Source organism: Stegastes partitus, unplaced genomic scaffold, assembly GCF_000690725.1.
Source record: "Stegastes partitus isolate 25-593 unplaced genomic scaffold, Stegastes_partitus-1.0.2 Scaffold164, whole genome shotgun sequence".
Classification (NCBI taxonomy): domain Eukaryota; kingdom Metazoa; phylum Chordata; class Actinopteri; family Pomacentridae; genus Stegastes; species Stegastes partitus.
Window position 1 is genome coordinate 25,910 of NW_007577895.1, and position 15,098 is coordinate 41,007.

General features: G+C 42.5%; 1 protein-coding gene across 1 annotated transcript; it reads left to right on the top strand.

Moving 5' to 3' along the window:
* The first annotated feature begins 1,202 nt into the window (after positions 1 to 1,202).
* On the top strand, positions 1,203 to 2,321 carry drd1a (dopamine receptor D1a). Its single transcript, XM_008279598.1, has one exon. The coding sequence runs from the start codon at positions 1,203 to 1,205 to the stop codon at positions 2,319 to 2,321; it is 1,119 nt and encodes a 372-aa protein (XP_008277820.1).
* Positions 2,322 to 15,098: the final 12,777 nt, after the last annotated feature.

The following is a 15,098-nucleotide window of genomic DNA, read 5'->3' on the forward strand; positions in this document are numbered from 1 at the left end:
TAAGAGAAAGCACTGGTGAGAACACCAGAGTTTAAATGGAATTTGCTGTTTGTTTTAACCTCTAATCTATGCGTAAAGGAGCGCTCACCTCAAGTTACCAATTGTAGCCATTATACAGAATAACATAGAGATTTGTGGCCACGGTCACACGCTCTCGTTCCTGCTTCACTTTCTCCTGAATGGGACAGCGTCAGAGCGCACGGTGGGAAACTGAGCCGGCGCTCTCCGGGGTTTGGCCGCAGACGCGCGCTGTGGCTGCAGGAGGACGCAGCGAGAGCAACTGATGGCTGAGTGACATTTGAGTCCCGTGGCGTGTTGTTATTTCTGCAGAACAACGGCGAGCGATGTGGAGCCCGTGGAGGATATAATCGGACCGTCCCTTGCGCCGTTAGTTGGCTGGATATGGCCACTGGATGCCCTTTGGATGGACTTTGCGCGGGGAAGTTGGTGTGGAAGCGATGGGACGTTTGTTTTTACATGTGATATCAAGCGACAGCTGACCGCGTCTCTGTGAGTAAGACATGAAAATGACGAGACATGTTTAGAAGGAAAGAAAAAGAAACCGCAGAGGAGACGATTTACGTAGAAAGGTGTGACTTTTAACTAGAGTCATGCGCTAATAATAACCCTCGTGAGAAAATCTCTCTGACAGTTGTAACCCTTTAGGTTTGGTATTTAAAATAGAATAATTTGTAATGCTCAAGCTACAATCAGAGCTATTACACAGGCTGAACAAGAAAACTAAAATAAAGATGGGATATTTTAAACATGCAGCATTATTATTATATCAGCCAATATCAAAATGAAGACATATTTCCACTGTTTATTAACTAATTCATTTCTACTATCTACAGGCTTGCTGGTGAGTTCACTGAGCAGAAAGAGGATTCCTGAAATCACCCTGATTTTGAACTCAAACAGGGCAGACAGAGGAGAATCAGTTATTACACGGAGGAATTACGTTACCACTAACCCTTCATCACTGCAGCTCAAATGATGTCAAATCTAATTTACAAAATCAGGAGCCAAATGTCCGCTCCCCAGAGGATTTATCTCGGACATCCAATCATATCATTTACCAGAAGATACAATGCTGGAGATTTTTTTCCAGGATGGAGAACAGGAGCCTCCTAGATTCTAATCTCGTGGATAAAAATGTAGCAGTATGACATAAATTCCCCCAAACCCCCACATGTTCAGGGATGGATCTCGTGAACTTTACGACTGTCATCGACAATGGGTTTTTGGATGAGGCGCCGTCGAGCCGCGTCCTTACTGGCTGTTTCCTCTCACTGCTCATCCTCACCACCCTGCTGGGCAACACGCTGGTCTGCGCAGCCGTTACCAAGTTCCGGCACCTGCGCTCTAAGGTGACCAACTTTTTCGTGATCTCGTTGGCCGTGTCCGACCTCTTGGTTGCCATCTTGGTGATGCCGTGGAAGGCGGTGACAGAGATCGCCGGGTTCTGGCCGTTTGGCTCCTTTTGTGACACCTGGGTGGCTTTTGACATCATGTGCTCCACGGCGTCCATTTTGAACCTTTGCATCATAAGCCTGGACCGCTACTGGGCCATCTCCAGCCCGTTTCGCTACGAGAGGAAGATGACACCCAGAGTGGCCTATGTGATGATCAGCGTGGCCTGGACGCTGTCTGTCCTCATTTCCTTCATCCCGGTGCAGCTCAACTGGCACAAGGCCCAAACTAAATCTTACACCCCTCTGGCTGGGTCATCTGTCTCTCTGGGATCAAATGCTACATCTTACAGCAGCCTAGAGAATTGTGACTCGAGCTTGAACAGAACCTACGCCATCTCCACCTCTCTCATAAGCTTCTACATCCCCGTGGTGATCATGGTGGCCACCTACACCCAGATTTACCGCATCGCCCACAGACAAATCAGGAGGATCTCTGCCCTGGAGCGGGCGGCCGAAAGTGCCAAGAACAGACACGACAGCATGGGGGGAGGCTCCAGCATCGCAGAGTCCGAGAGCTCTTTCAAAATGACGTTCAAGAGGGAGACGAAGGTGCTGAAGACACTGTCGGTGATAATGGGGGTGTTCGTGTGCTGCTGGCTCCCATTTTTCATCCTCAACTGCATGGTGCCCTTCTGCGAGCAGTCGAGCGGAGGGGAGGCTTTCCCCTGCATCAGCCCCACCACGTTTGACGTGTTCGTGTGGTTCGGCTGGGCTAATTCCTCCCTCAACCCCATCATCTATGCCTTCAATGCAGATTTCCGCAAGGCCTTCTCCATCCTGCTGGGCTGCCAGAGACTGCATCCAGGAGGCCACAACATAGAGACGGCCAGTCTAAACAAGAAATGACTCACGACTCTCTCGCAGCACTGACTCATCCCTTAATTCTAAGAGTCTAGGAGTTCCTGTTGTAGCCGGTCTCATCGACTTCAAATGAGGACGCCGCTCGCTGTGCGAACTCTTAGATTGACTGAGCGATACAGTGACCTTGTATGTGCCCACGTTTGGATTAGGTGAGTGGTCTGCCTATTGTGCAGACTGTCTGTGCTCACCGTGGTTGCTACGCTGTCTTCGGATGACAGAAGCTCCTGAAAAAGGAGAGGGGATTTGGGATTAAGACTCCCCCGCTGTTATGCCTGAGATCTGGGGGGAGAGCAGCGGTGCTGACACACTCCTGGAATAGATAATCCCACGACCGGGCAGCCTAATGGTGTCACACACTGCTCTCTTCAACAGCACCATACGCAGATACACAAAAGCAAACACATGCTCCTCCAAATACAGTGTAACTGTAGAACCCAGCACTACAACAAATTACATGACGGCACACGGAAACACTCATTACATTAAGATCCCGGGCTCTGCAAGGACCCCTGCGGTAAAGCGTCAAACCAAATCCCGTTGAGCGAAGGTACAGGTAAAATACATCCACAAGTGACTTAATATTACAGCCAGAATGAAAACAGATTTGATTTAATATATAAATGTTTGAAAAGAAAGCTCGCAGAAGTGGAGACTCATGAAAATGTAAAGCAGACATGAAAAATGCAGCTTTTCAAAGTGCAGATTGTCCCTCTGCTGACATGGGTTCATAAATGTTATTTATGTATCATCCAAATGTCAAATCGTTACAACTTTAAACCAAATTTACTCAACAGGCACCTCATAAATTATTTGTTCACTGCTTGAAAGTGTTTTATGGATGAGTGTCTCATATTACCTCGTGTGTCCTGCATTTTTCCTGAACAACAGCTGATGACCTCTTTTAGGCAAAGACTCAAACGGAGGTCTTGTGTGACTTGATCTGGACATCAAACAGAAAAATAAACTATTGAAATATGTTTGAGTCAAGCTGCTCTTTACACTGAAGTATTTAAGGATGTTTTCTATATAAACTTGGGTCTTATTCTTATAGGTTTGGCTGTGATATTTCCACACTCTGCTGAATTACTAAATAACTGCTAAATCAGACCCAACAGGGGATGAAACAGAAGCTGCCAGACGATCAGGCAGGTTGTAAACCAGCCACTTTGTTGGGAGGCAAATGTGAAAGCACACATTAAAATGTCACGACTATTCCCTAATTGCACAACAAAACTGTTTAACATGCACCATGCTAGGCACTCAAACTGTAGGCTAGAAAGAGAAAGAACTAGAATGTGATTTGTTTGAATGAATCCAAAAGACATCTTATATTGTAGAACAAATGTTCAGTTCATTCAATAGTTCTGCTGCTTCCCTTGAAAAGTCGACTAATGCAGCTGTAATGTGTTTAACAAAGTGAGGGAACAGCTTTACTGTTATCCATTATTATAACTGTAACTTCGTTTATGGAGCACAACATAATTTGTAATGAATTAGATGAAGAGTGCATTTTATGAATGTCTGAAATCATTTTATGTTGTGCATTTAGACTGTAAACTTTTAAATAATCACAGATCTGGTTAAATAACTTCCCATCTTCGAATGTACTATAGGTTGACTTTCAAATAAAGACAGACAGCCCAGTAGTGCACACACACCTAAAGTGTATGATGGGTGTTTTTTTGTGTCATCATTTTACCACTTTTAAGTTTTTTACAGGCTAAGTAGCTTTTCTTTTGCCATATAAGGCTGACTAAGCCTTTTTGTTTTTAGAGGAGTGATCCCAGATTAAAAATAAATAAATAAACAAACAAACCTGCATTTGGAAAATATGCCTATCAGCTGAACAGTTAATTGATTTCAAATCTAATGCAATTAGCAATTGCTGTAATTTAGTTTTATTTAATCTGAGCAGATTAAAGGTTGTTTATTGTTGCCCATTGACCAACTGATACTATTTTGTACAGTCATGAAATTGATATTGTTCTCCTTGAACCTCCTCCTCCAACTGAAGTTGACTGAAGCGGAGTCAAATTGCAATATCTGTCAGAAAAATCAGAATTAAACCATTCAGCTCTTCCTTTAGCCATGTTTGAGTACCCTACAGGGACAGCAAGACTCCACCCAGTCCATAGACTGTATATAAAGATGGATGAACCATCCGTTGACGTCACCCACAGGTGTCCTGAACAGCAGTTTTGAGGCTCAGCTGGCCATGCAAACATCTCCGTACCATGTTCTGTCCTATAACGGCAGCTAATTGTCACTCAAAGAGGCCACGCCCTTAATTATGCATAACTTTAAGTCTTAATACAATTTCAAGTTATTTCAATTTCAGTTTTCACGAATGAAGAAATTTGCTGTATTTCTACTGTAAAGTTACACATTTTTAACATGGTGGTTTATGGGGATTGACTCGCTTTTGGATCCAGCTCCAAGTGGCCATTCAAGAACTGTGAGCAGTCCTACATACAATTTGGTATACATCCATAGTTCATTTTTGCACTTTAAATCAGATAAGTTAGAAAAAAATATGGGAATCAGAAACTTTTTTAGATATATAATTTATGCTAAGCTAAGCTAACCCTCTTTTGGCCTCCATATTTAACAGACAGATATGAGAGCGGTATCGACCTTGTAAACCATTTCTTGGAAAGATAATTTATGACTGACAGGAATAATGGCCCAAACTATGAGAATAAGACCCAGGACTTTACAACATTGCCAGGTTGACGAACTGGATGCATCATCAGCAGTTTGGTTAGCACGATGGAGCATTACTGACACAAACTAAAGTTGTAGGTGTGTGTAAAAGTCTTTACTTTAGAATCTGCAGGTTTTTGTGTAGGTCTGACTAATGCGTACATGTTATGTTGCATTCATAACTGTGTAGTCCATCAGAAGAAACAGTTGTGCGGTGTCTGCTTCAGCCATGTGGAAACATCTCAAAGCACAGGTTAATAAACGTGTGTGTCCATTTTCATGAAATCCGCTGTGTGGTGTTTGTGTGACTGGCTGTGCAGCTTTGACCTCCACGTAACAAACTTCCTGAAGCCAATTTCACACCAGAGTCTAAAGGGTAAAAATCTAAGGGGACCAGCTGGGTTTCACATCCAAAATTTCACTCTGGTGTTCGTGTGTCTGTTCGGTGTGGTGATGTATTGCCATCATTAGCAAAGTGAAGCACTCAATCTGGAGTCATGAGCAGCCTGGAAGAATAGTGCAACTACTGTGGCACGTCTTTATCCCCACTGTTGGCTTTGTTTCTTTCATTAATTGCATTAAAGCCTTTTTTTAATTCCCACACATCAACAGCTACATATGATTTTTGGGTCATGCACACCTTTGTCGCCTCTGACAAGCACACAGACAATTGCCTCTGTCTACTTATTTGATTGTGTTGATGAAACAAGGCGATTATAAATTGCACTTCTCACTGGTTCAGTAAATTTTTGAATCAAGGATGCACCTGTCACGGGAACTTGCAATCTATTCAGATGCTTGAATGGGGACTGAGAGGGGAATCGAGGTAGCTGAAGTGTGAAAGGAGAGCAGAGCAGCGACAAGGACATGTGATGGATTTTATTTCGCAAGACCCAGTTAAACATTCCCTCCCACATTAGCCCGCTCTATCTTCAAAGATAAATCAAAATCTAAGTTGAATAAGTCAAGTTGAACTAATAAATATCTCTGTAGATGGTCCTCGGTAGCCATAAAAAATGTGAATTTAAATTCATTTTTGTGTGAAATGGTTACTTTGTCTTGTCACAAGAACACTATAAAGTAATTACAGAGTCATAAATGAATCTCGTTAAACAAGCAAGTATCTAAAGACAGATCAATTTAAGCTTATGCTCATTAGAAATATGAAAAACGGTAAATACCGTGAGGGGAAGTGTATCTCAGTTGCACAAACACACCCACACCCACACACTGAGTTGTCCTTTAAAGTCCGCTTTCTCTGGGTCCCGGACTGTCCTTGCCTCTGTGAAACCTCCTCAAGCGTGCTACAGGAAGGGAACAGCAATTAATTTGACTGACATCATTCAGAGTGATGGCCGAGGTGGCGACAAGACAGGGTGTGTGTGTGTGCAAGTGGGGGTGAAATTGTGTGTAGCGCTACTATCACCTGCTCCAACACCCAAAACCAGAGTCCTTGCAGTGTCAACAGCGCTCTATAAAAACAAAGAATGCATTCCTTTTGTTTTTTTTGCCCAGTGGAGCTTGTGAGATTCTCAAACTGATACTGTCGTTTCAGATTGGCACATCAGAAAAGGGATGTTAGACATGGCAACTTCAGATGATGCTAATGACTGGCCCTGGGGAAATGATTTACTGAGACAGGGAGAGAGAGAAAGAAAGGGGCAAGGAGACAGAGTCTTATGTAAGAATCAAGCAAAGGCAACTTAAAAAAAAAAAAAAAAAAGATGCAAAGGATGCTCTGTAAATATCACAACCCACCAGAAAGTGTCATCAAAAATCAGCCTGGTGTCCATAATGAAGTAGCATCTAGTGCCATGCTGTTTATTTACAGGGAGGCGAACCTGAGCAAGTGGCTTTTTAGTGTGCTCAGTGATTTTTCTGCCACCCTCTCTCCTCTCTGGGAATCAAAATGCAATTAAACAGTTCACAATCATTTGTATTGCTCTCCATTAAATATGTATTATTCAAAACTGGAAGAGCTATCATAATTGCACTCGAGCCTAATGCATTTTTAATATCTCACACAACGGCGAGATAAGCATAATTGAGAGCGAGCGTGTCGGTGACTCCAGCCAAAATGCGTCAGCACAGTTATGTGACGACAGACATGGATGCATGGGGGGGGGGAGAAAAAATAACTGTTTCCGGTTTTGTTGCCGAAATATATCAATGTGTTGCTTTTAAGCTGATGTAGATGAGAGAAGCCAGAAGACAGAAAACAATGCATCAGGCCACGAGTGAAACAAAACTGCACACACAAATCTCAGGGGTATTCTCTTAGAAGAGGGCTAACTTTGTCAGAGTACATTCAAAAAGCATGTAAACACACATCAGATCCCAGCAAAGGGCTATTTTATCCAGTGCTGCAGAAACAGACGCACAAGAGATCGCTCCCCGCAAATCTCTCGACCTTTAGCGTCCGTCCTCTGCAGCGAGCCCCTTCGTTTCTCTTCCTCATTTACTCTTCATTTCTCTTTCTTTATCACACCCCTTCCGCTCTCTTCCTCCGCCCTCGCTCTGTTTACTGTTTGTGCTGCGGGCGGCTGGCAGCGCTGCGTTGCCATTCGTCACTCCAACTGGCTCCAGTGGAGAGGACAGGCCCTCTGACCCCACCACTGGGAAAGGAGCAAGGGAACGAGGGGAAGGGAAGAATCACAGAGGGGCTCGTCAGCGAGACATCAGAGCAGAGAAAGATAATTACGAGAGAGAGAGAGAGGGGCACAACAATCGGGGACTCCTTAAATCATAGCAAAGGTAGTTTTCTTGCTTTCTTGCCAGTAGTTAGGTGAGAAGATCGATGCAGCTCTTTTTTCTTTAGCAGTGTTCACAAGGTTATGCGTTAAAAAAACACAACTTCTGCACTTTGTACACTACAGAGTAAACAAGTGAGTTTCTTTGTAACCCTTGGAGACGCTAAGCTTGCAGTTTGCCCTGCCCCCCATACTTTAAGTTTCTCACAATCTCCTGACTGTAGTTTCATATTTAATGGACAAATATGAGAGCGCTATTGATCCGATTATAAAAACTTTGAACGAGAAATTTACTAAACTGACTGTTTCTGTTTAGTGATCAATCATCTTAACGGTATCAAGGCCTACAGGGTTACAATTAAAGAACAAAAAGTTGTAACTGCTTGAATAAATTTCATTGTAAAGTGACTCAGAAAGACAAAACCCTGCAAGTCTGTGAAACTGGAGGAATGAAGACTGTTCTCTAAAAGATATTCGGTGTCTTCATGACGGTGGTGGAGTGCATTGTTTCACATGTCGTGCCAAAATCAAGAAGGCCTTAGTGATTTAAGAGATGGACTGAGGTGGAATGAGGGGTGGGGATGCAACTTGTTAACCTGCCGAAGCACCTGTTATACTATCCCTGCTGTAAAAAAATAAAAAATAAAAAATCACCTGCTGGGCTTGAGGCGATTTTTTTTGGGCTTGTTAGAAGTGAGTGGTTGGGCACTGATCGGGCACAGTAGAGGGCGCCAATTTCTGCCCCACGACAGAATGATTTCACAAAAAACAACCCACATCTGTATTTTTTTTTAGGTCTTGAGATAATCTGGCATGTAGGGGGTGGAATCATGGATGGAAATGAGCAAAAAACAGGTAGAAAATAGCCGATAAGGATGCATCTATTATGTTGCTTCCCTCATTTGACCGCATTTTTTTATTTTTCACCGTCACCCACTGTAAGAGTGAGGAAGAGAAAGAAATGCTGTTGTTGTACACAGAAGCAGAGTGGAAGCAACAGGCCTCCTTCTGAGAATAACAGCCACTGGCACTGTTTTCTGGTTTGTTTTCTTACATTGTGGAGTTCTTGTTTCCCTAACAAATCTCAGTGTATGCTGCTAAATCTATGAGAGATCATAATCCCTCATAAATGGATACAGTTATGTCCCGCCATTCTGACTCACGGAACGACCTCCGCTGGAGATGGGTCAAAAACGGAGATCAGTTGACCTTTTGCTAAATTCAGCCGGATCAAATCCACCAGAGAAACGAAGACAGATTTGATGTATTGGCTGCGTAATTGCTCATATCACCCTCATCTCTGGCCTGCAACAAACTGTCATCGAGGCAGAGTAGAAAGCATCACTGAAGCATGTTAAATGAGTAATAAGCCAAGACAGTGAACGCTGATCCAATTATACAATGAATAATAAGCTGGGTGCAAATGAGGATGGCGGATGAATAGCGTTCTCAACAGGGGTGATGTCCACTCCAGCCACGCTCTGCAGCTTAGCTGGAGAGAGGTGCTGTCTGGCAGAGACGGCTCTGAGTGGAGAACATGCTCTTAATGATGCCACTGCTAATGCTCATGCTGGTAGGATGCCCCATAGGTGAATTGTGACGCTGCTAATGCTAATCAGCTAGCTTCCGGGCGAGAACAGATGTGTCTTATCCCTTTAAGACCGCAACGTCGGCAGCAGAATCTGACAGACAGAGCAACAGAGTGATTACTGACAAATATGCAGGGAAACTTGGAGATAATGCTGCTTCCACATGGGCTTAAACTAAGCGATGGCTGCTGTGTGTTTGGCCTGAATGGGACAGCAAACAGTGCAGACTGTGAGAGGATTGGAGCTGATGACCATGTGATCTGAACCATGTCAGTGCAGCGCTCATGCTCTTTGTAAAATGTTCTAAACAGTTAAATTATAGTCCTGTTTCCACTCCTTTTAAAGGGCCGCTCAGCCATTTCCTATTATTGAATGAAAGTGACAAAGAAAGCATGTGACATGTGCTCCTTTGGCAAGGGCTGTTTGGGAAACACTATGCACCATTAGAGAGATATCTCACACTCTGGCAATGTGTTACTCTCACACATGGTTTCGTTTCCCAGCAGAACACCCACATGAGGTGGTGATTCATGCAATTTCATAAAAAAATGTCAAATTCTTGCTTCTTTCTCTGGCTGAAGTTACAGTAATATCACATGGCCACACCTCCATCGCTGATGAAGTCTAAAAATACCCAACTCTTGCTGAGCTTTCTGTTTCTGAGTAAGACCTAACGTATACATTTTAATGCTTAACGTGATGATAAATGTAATCCCCTGAACCCTAAACTCCACCAGCTGATTTAAAAGATGTGTTGTTTTAAATAAATTGCCAAAATTACACCATTTATCAAATCCAGAAACCATAAAAACTGAAAAAATAATAAAATTTTCAGCCATTTCATGATCATAGACCAAATCATGTGACATACAGTTAGATCAGGAAAATTAATGAAATCTTTGCTTCAAGTTCACGTCATGCTACATTTATTATTTACAAGATCACCAAAATGAATCATTTACACAAACCACATTCTGGAGAAACCAAAAAATTCTGAGCCGTCAGTGACTCAGCTGTGATCAACAGTCATGTGACACAAAATCAGGGACTTTTTTGCTGAAGTGCAGGCTGTGATTACACAGATTATCTATGTACAGTCACCATTTTTTCCATTATTTTTAACATCGGTGGGAACCTAGAAAAACATCAAACACAAGTTGATTTTAGTTTCTGGAATTATTGCAAAACAAAAAAATCTGAAATTCAACTTTCAGCATTTTTGGTATCACAACTGTGTCACACTGCACAAAAGATGTTTCTGAGTTTTAACTTATTCAAACCATGACTCTGCTGTTTCGGTAGAGGTGCAGGACTATATATCGCAGTGAAAAATGAGCCCAAAATGTGACAGGAGCAAAAATTACTCAGAAACTCCTTGGGGTTCAGAGGATTAAAGGGGCAGAAAATCCAGTGATTTTTCACATTAAGTTCAGTTTGCTCATCACAAAGAGGACTTCCCAGCCTGTGAAAAAAAAGGCTTTTGAGCTCAGGTCTGAACAACAACAAATAGCCTGACTGTGGATGTGGAGTTTAAAAGATGTGGGAAATTACCCAACAGCAAGGAAATAGAGTTACAGAGAAGAAGGATGGGAAATATCAGGTAAAAAATAAAGTGTATATCAAGATAATGCATCCTTGGCTCTGAGTTGAATTTTGACTTTTTTTTTTAGCTACTTACTAATGAATTGTGTGAGTTCTCCAACTCCACAGAATAGGAATGTTAATCCACTGTCGTACAACAGGTCAGTAAACTCTCTCAAAAGGTGCTTAACGTTATTACTCCATAAAGCACTGAGTAAGGCGCTTACTTAAACTCGCTTCTAGCTGTCTTCACTTAATAAATTCCCTCCATGGCCAAATAAAAACATGAATGCTAGCAACATGACGTGAATAATTTCCAAACCCAATTTAATTTCTGTAAATATAAAATTAGAGTAAGCCACAGATGAGAATGTATCCGGCAGGAGTAGAGGAACAGAGAGGTCACAGAAAATAAACGCCGTCTACAACCCACTGATGGCGACTCCAGGGAGAATATAAATGCCTGGCATATTTTTTAGGTTCTGCTCCGTGCATCTGAAAAGGGGATTAACAGAGCAGGAGGATAGTACAGAAAAGACCACTCAGCGACAGACATCCCACTCCAGCAATGGCACAGTGACAAGCTGAACAAACATCCCCAGCAGAGAAACAGAAAGAACAGGAAGGAGGAGAAGAGGAGGGAGAGGAGGGGAGGGGAGGGGAGGCAGATAACAACGACGGGATGGAAAGAAAAACTGCTCGAGAGTTGAAGAACAAACTGTGAACAGATTGTGACAAAGTCTGTGATAAGGGGAAAAAAAAGCTTTAGAGCAGCTGTGGCCCACTGAAGGAAAAAAAGACTTGTATTGTTCACCCGTGTAAATGTGGGTAATGTGTATCTGTTGGCTGGTTATTAGGAGTTTTTGCATTGGGTAAATGCTTAGGAAAGGTAAATACTACAATATTTCCAGTGATCTTTACTAGCATTGCATGTATGAGAGACATTAAAGTTCTACAGTCATTTTCAGCTTTAACTGGAGAATCAGTTGAGCTTAAAACTTACAATGGAGTGAAAATAATAATGATAATTAGTTCTGAGACTCTATGGCTTTATGGTGACAGGTTCTAATTTGATTCAAGTAATTACTGAAATCATTTGATAGTAGTTTGAAAACACTGATTTCATTTCATTTCAAAGTTAGCATTAGTGAAATTAACATGTTTGCAATTTTTATTCCTATAATAAAAGAAAAAAAGTCATATCGTGCTGCTTTAAAACCTATTAGAGATTCACAGTAGGAGCTTTACAAACCTATAATTAAATCAGATGCATGGAATGAATCATTATAGTAGTAATAAGAAGAAGAATGAACAGAGGAGGAGAGCCAGGAAAGCACCAGGAATAGAAACAACTCAAACACTCATTGTTGCAGCGACATGCGACTGTGGCCGTGAGTTCGTGGTGGTTTTTCAGTTCCATAGGAGGGAGGCAGACGGCAGACACAATTTGGTCTATTTCGGGAAGGGACTTGTCAAACAGGAGCACAGCAGGAGCCTCTTTTACCCTCTGGAAAGTTCAGATGGGACCACACGAGCCGACACAAACGTGCTCACAGGCACACAGAGCAGATATACTGAGACGCAGCTGGGAGATGGTTTTTGGATCCTTCGTTTGGTCGTAGTCAGAAAACCAAACAATATTTCGCCCCTTCCTCATTACTGTTTAACCGAGCGTCACAGTCCAAGCGTCTGAAAAATCTCAATTTGTCTCTCAACCTCAGTGACATCACTGAGAGGGTAACTAATGCCAGAGCTAAATGACAGCTTATCTATAATATCTACACGACAATCTGAAAATAAAATTTCCAATAACAAATGAGGGGTTCAAAGTGGGCCAAACCATAAAAAATCCAAAGCTGAGTTTTATGTTTTTCTGATAAGTGTCTATGGTCTACTAGTTCGTGGCAAAGTGGTTCAACCAACAACCCACTAGTAATGTCACAATGCGACTTTGAAGTTTGGCCCATAATGGATTTGGCACGAAAATTTAGTGGCAAAGTACGGAGCCCCGGAATGAACATGGAGACAGAAAAAACACAGAGAGAGGGGAAAAAAATACAGGTATCTTTTGCAAGATTTCGCAAAACTTTCTCGGGATCTCACAATAATGTTTGCAAGATCTCGCAAAACTATAGGTACATATGGGTCTTTGTGGCAGTATGGAGAAACGACAATAGAGGACACCCACCCGTACGAGAGTTTGATTGAGTTTTATTTTGAAATCGGCCGAAAATATAAAGACATTCAAGCAGTGCTTAGCAACAGGCACAGTTTTCCCAAAACGTCCAATAAGATTGATGTGACTTTTGCGAGATCCCAAGAAAGTTTTTTCCTCTCCCTGTGTTTTTTTTTTAAATTTCTCCACGTCCCTTCCGGGGTGCTGTAGCCAAGCCACAGGAATTGCCGACTATTACATCGTGGGCGCAGGTAGTTACGCGTGTTTACGATTCAACATGGCGGGCAGCGCGACCTCAAGCCCCGTGAAAACTCAACTCGTAGGTATGGTAAGGTAAAATAAAAACTTAATTAACTACCACCAAGCATCTATTTCTACCCCATGGTCCTCAAAAGCATCTCTAGTTCCTTATGATAGCCCATGTAAACTCCTCAGTGCTGTTTAACAAGACACACCTTGAATCAGTGTTTTTCTCAAACAGTAGAAAAAGTGGTTTGGCCCACTTTGGCACTAACCTGACCACCTTTCTGGAAATAAAGTAGATTTGAAAAAAGAAAACCCCGAACAATTCACCAGCTGACTAAACGTAGCAGCAACCTGTTCACCCCGCTGTAAGCCATTTCAGGATTTACTCAGCGTGTAACGATGTAATAAGGCTCCCATAGGGGCAAAAAATGTCCCTCGTGCTCCCTCCTTCACGCAGAGGTCAAAGGTTCAGGGTCGGCCGCTGGGCAGCCAGCCAGCAGCTGGTAGGGATTCAACGCATTGCTCAAGGACACCACAGCAGCGCGGCACTTGGGGGGCTTGAACCCAGGTCTCTCTCATTGCACCACCCTGCTGTCATTTATCCTTGACAGCCTCGAGTGTCCATAAACTGTTAGGGAAAGCTCAGCAGAGGCTGCTTATCTCTTGCAAGCTGCGTCTAACGGCACAGTTATCTATTCAGGAAACGTTATCACAAGCATCATCTCAGCTTCGTTTGTTGGTTGCATTCGATCATCTGGTAACACATGAAACTGAGATCAGTGATGGGATATAGGAGGCTAACGTGCTCACTTGTCCTTAGATATATGGGTAAGTTATTTAAGCAAATAAGAGTGTGATACAGTCAGAAGTGCACAAGGATCTCATCCATCAGTAACATGAGATAACTTAAGTTAAGTTAAGTTAAGTTAAGTTAAGTTAAGATTTGCTTTATTGTCCCATAAGGAAATCTGTCTCAGGTAATACTGTTAGAGTACAGCTTCACCTCCACTACATATGGCTTTTCGTACAAAGAAAACCATAAAACACAATTGAAACAATCAAAACAAACAATCCCATCAAACGTAGCATACAATAAGAACACAGTAGAGCAGATAGTGCAGCATGGCTCTGTACAAAACCTACTCAGTTTTCAGCTACACAAGAACATCACAAGGGAGTATTGCACATGCCACTTGAAAACAATAGTAAGGAATAAAGATCAAGATATTTCAATCTGGATCAAAATAGTGGACTGCTCCACACGTCAGCAGTGCTAACCAGGTTCAAAATGAATACCGGTAGCCCTCTTTTGAAATAAGGTATTTGTTGACATGACTAACAGGTTTGGAGGGCACCACAGCACGACACAAACATCAGCTTGTAAAAGATTTTCAGGCGAGGTTAAAAACAGGCAGATAATAAGAGTTTGGAAGTAATTTCGAAACGCAAAGGGGAAACAAGGGGATCTTATCCATCATCCACACTTTTTCAATTCATCATTGAAAGAGTTGGAATTAAAAGCAGTCGCTGCCAGACTTCGGACGTGCTTTGATTTCGTCTTGCTTTCCATCAATATTGCCCAAAGACAACAGAGTGCCCTAAATTCTCTAGAAACTGCGTGCTACGTCCGCCCACTGTGCTCAGCACACCTCAGGAAAAATCCCAGTGACACAGTGTTACAGTCCAGTCTGTAACCACTTGTTGTATCCTGGAAAAA

Coding starts and splice junctions, on each gene's coding strand:
- drd1a (XM_008279598.1), top strand. CDS start 1,203: ATGGATCTCGTGAACTTTACGACTGTCATCGACAATGGGTTTTTGGAT.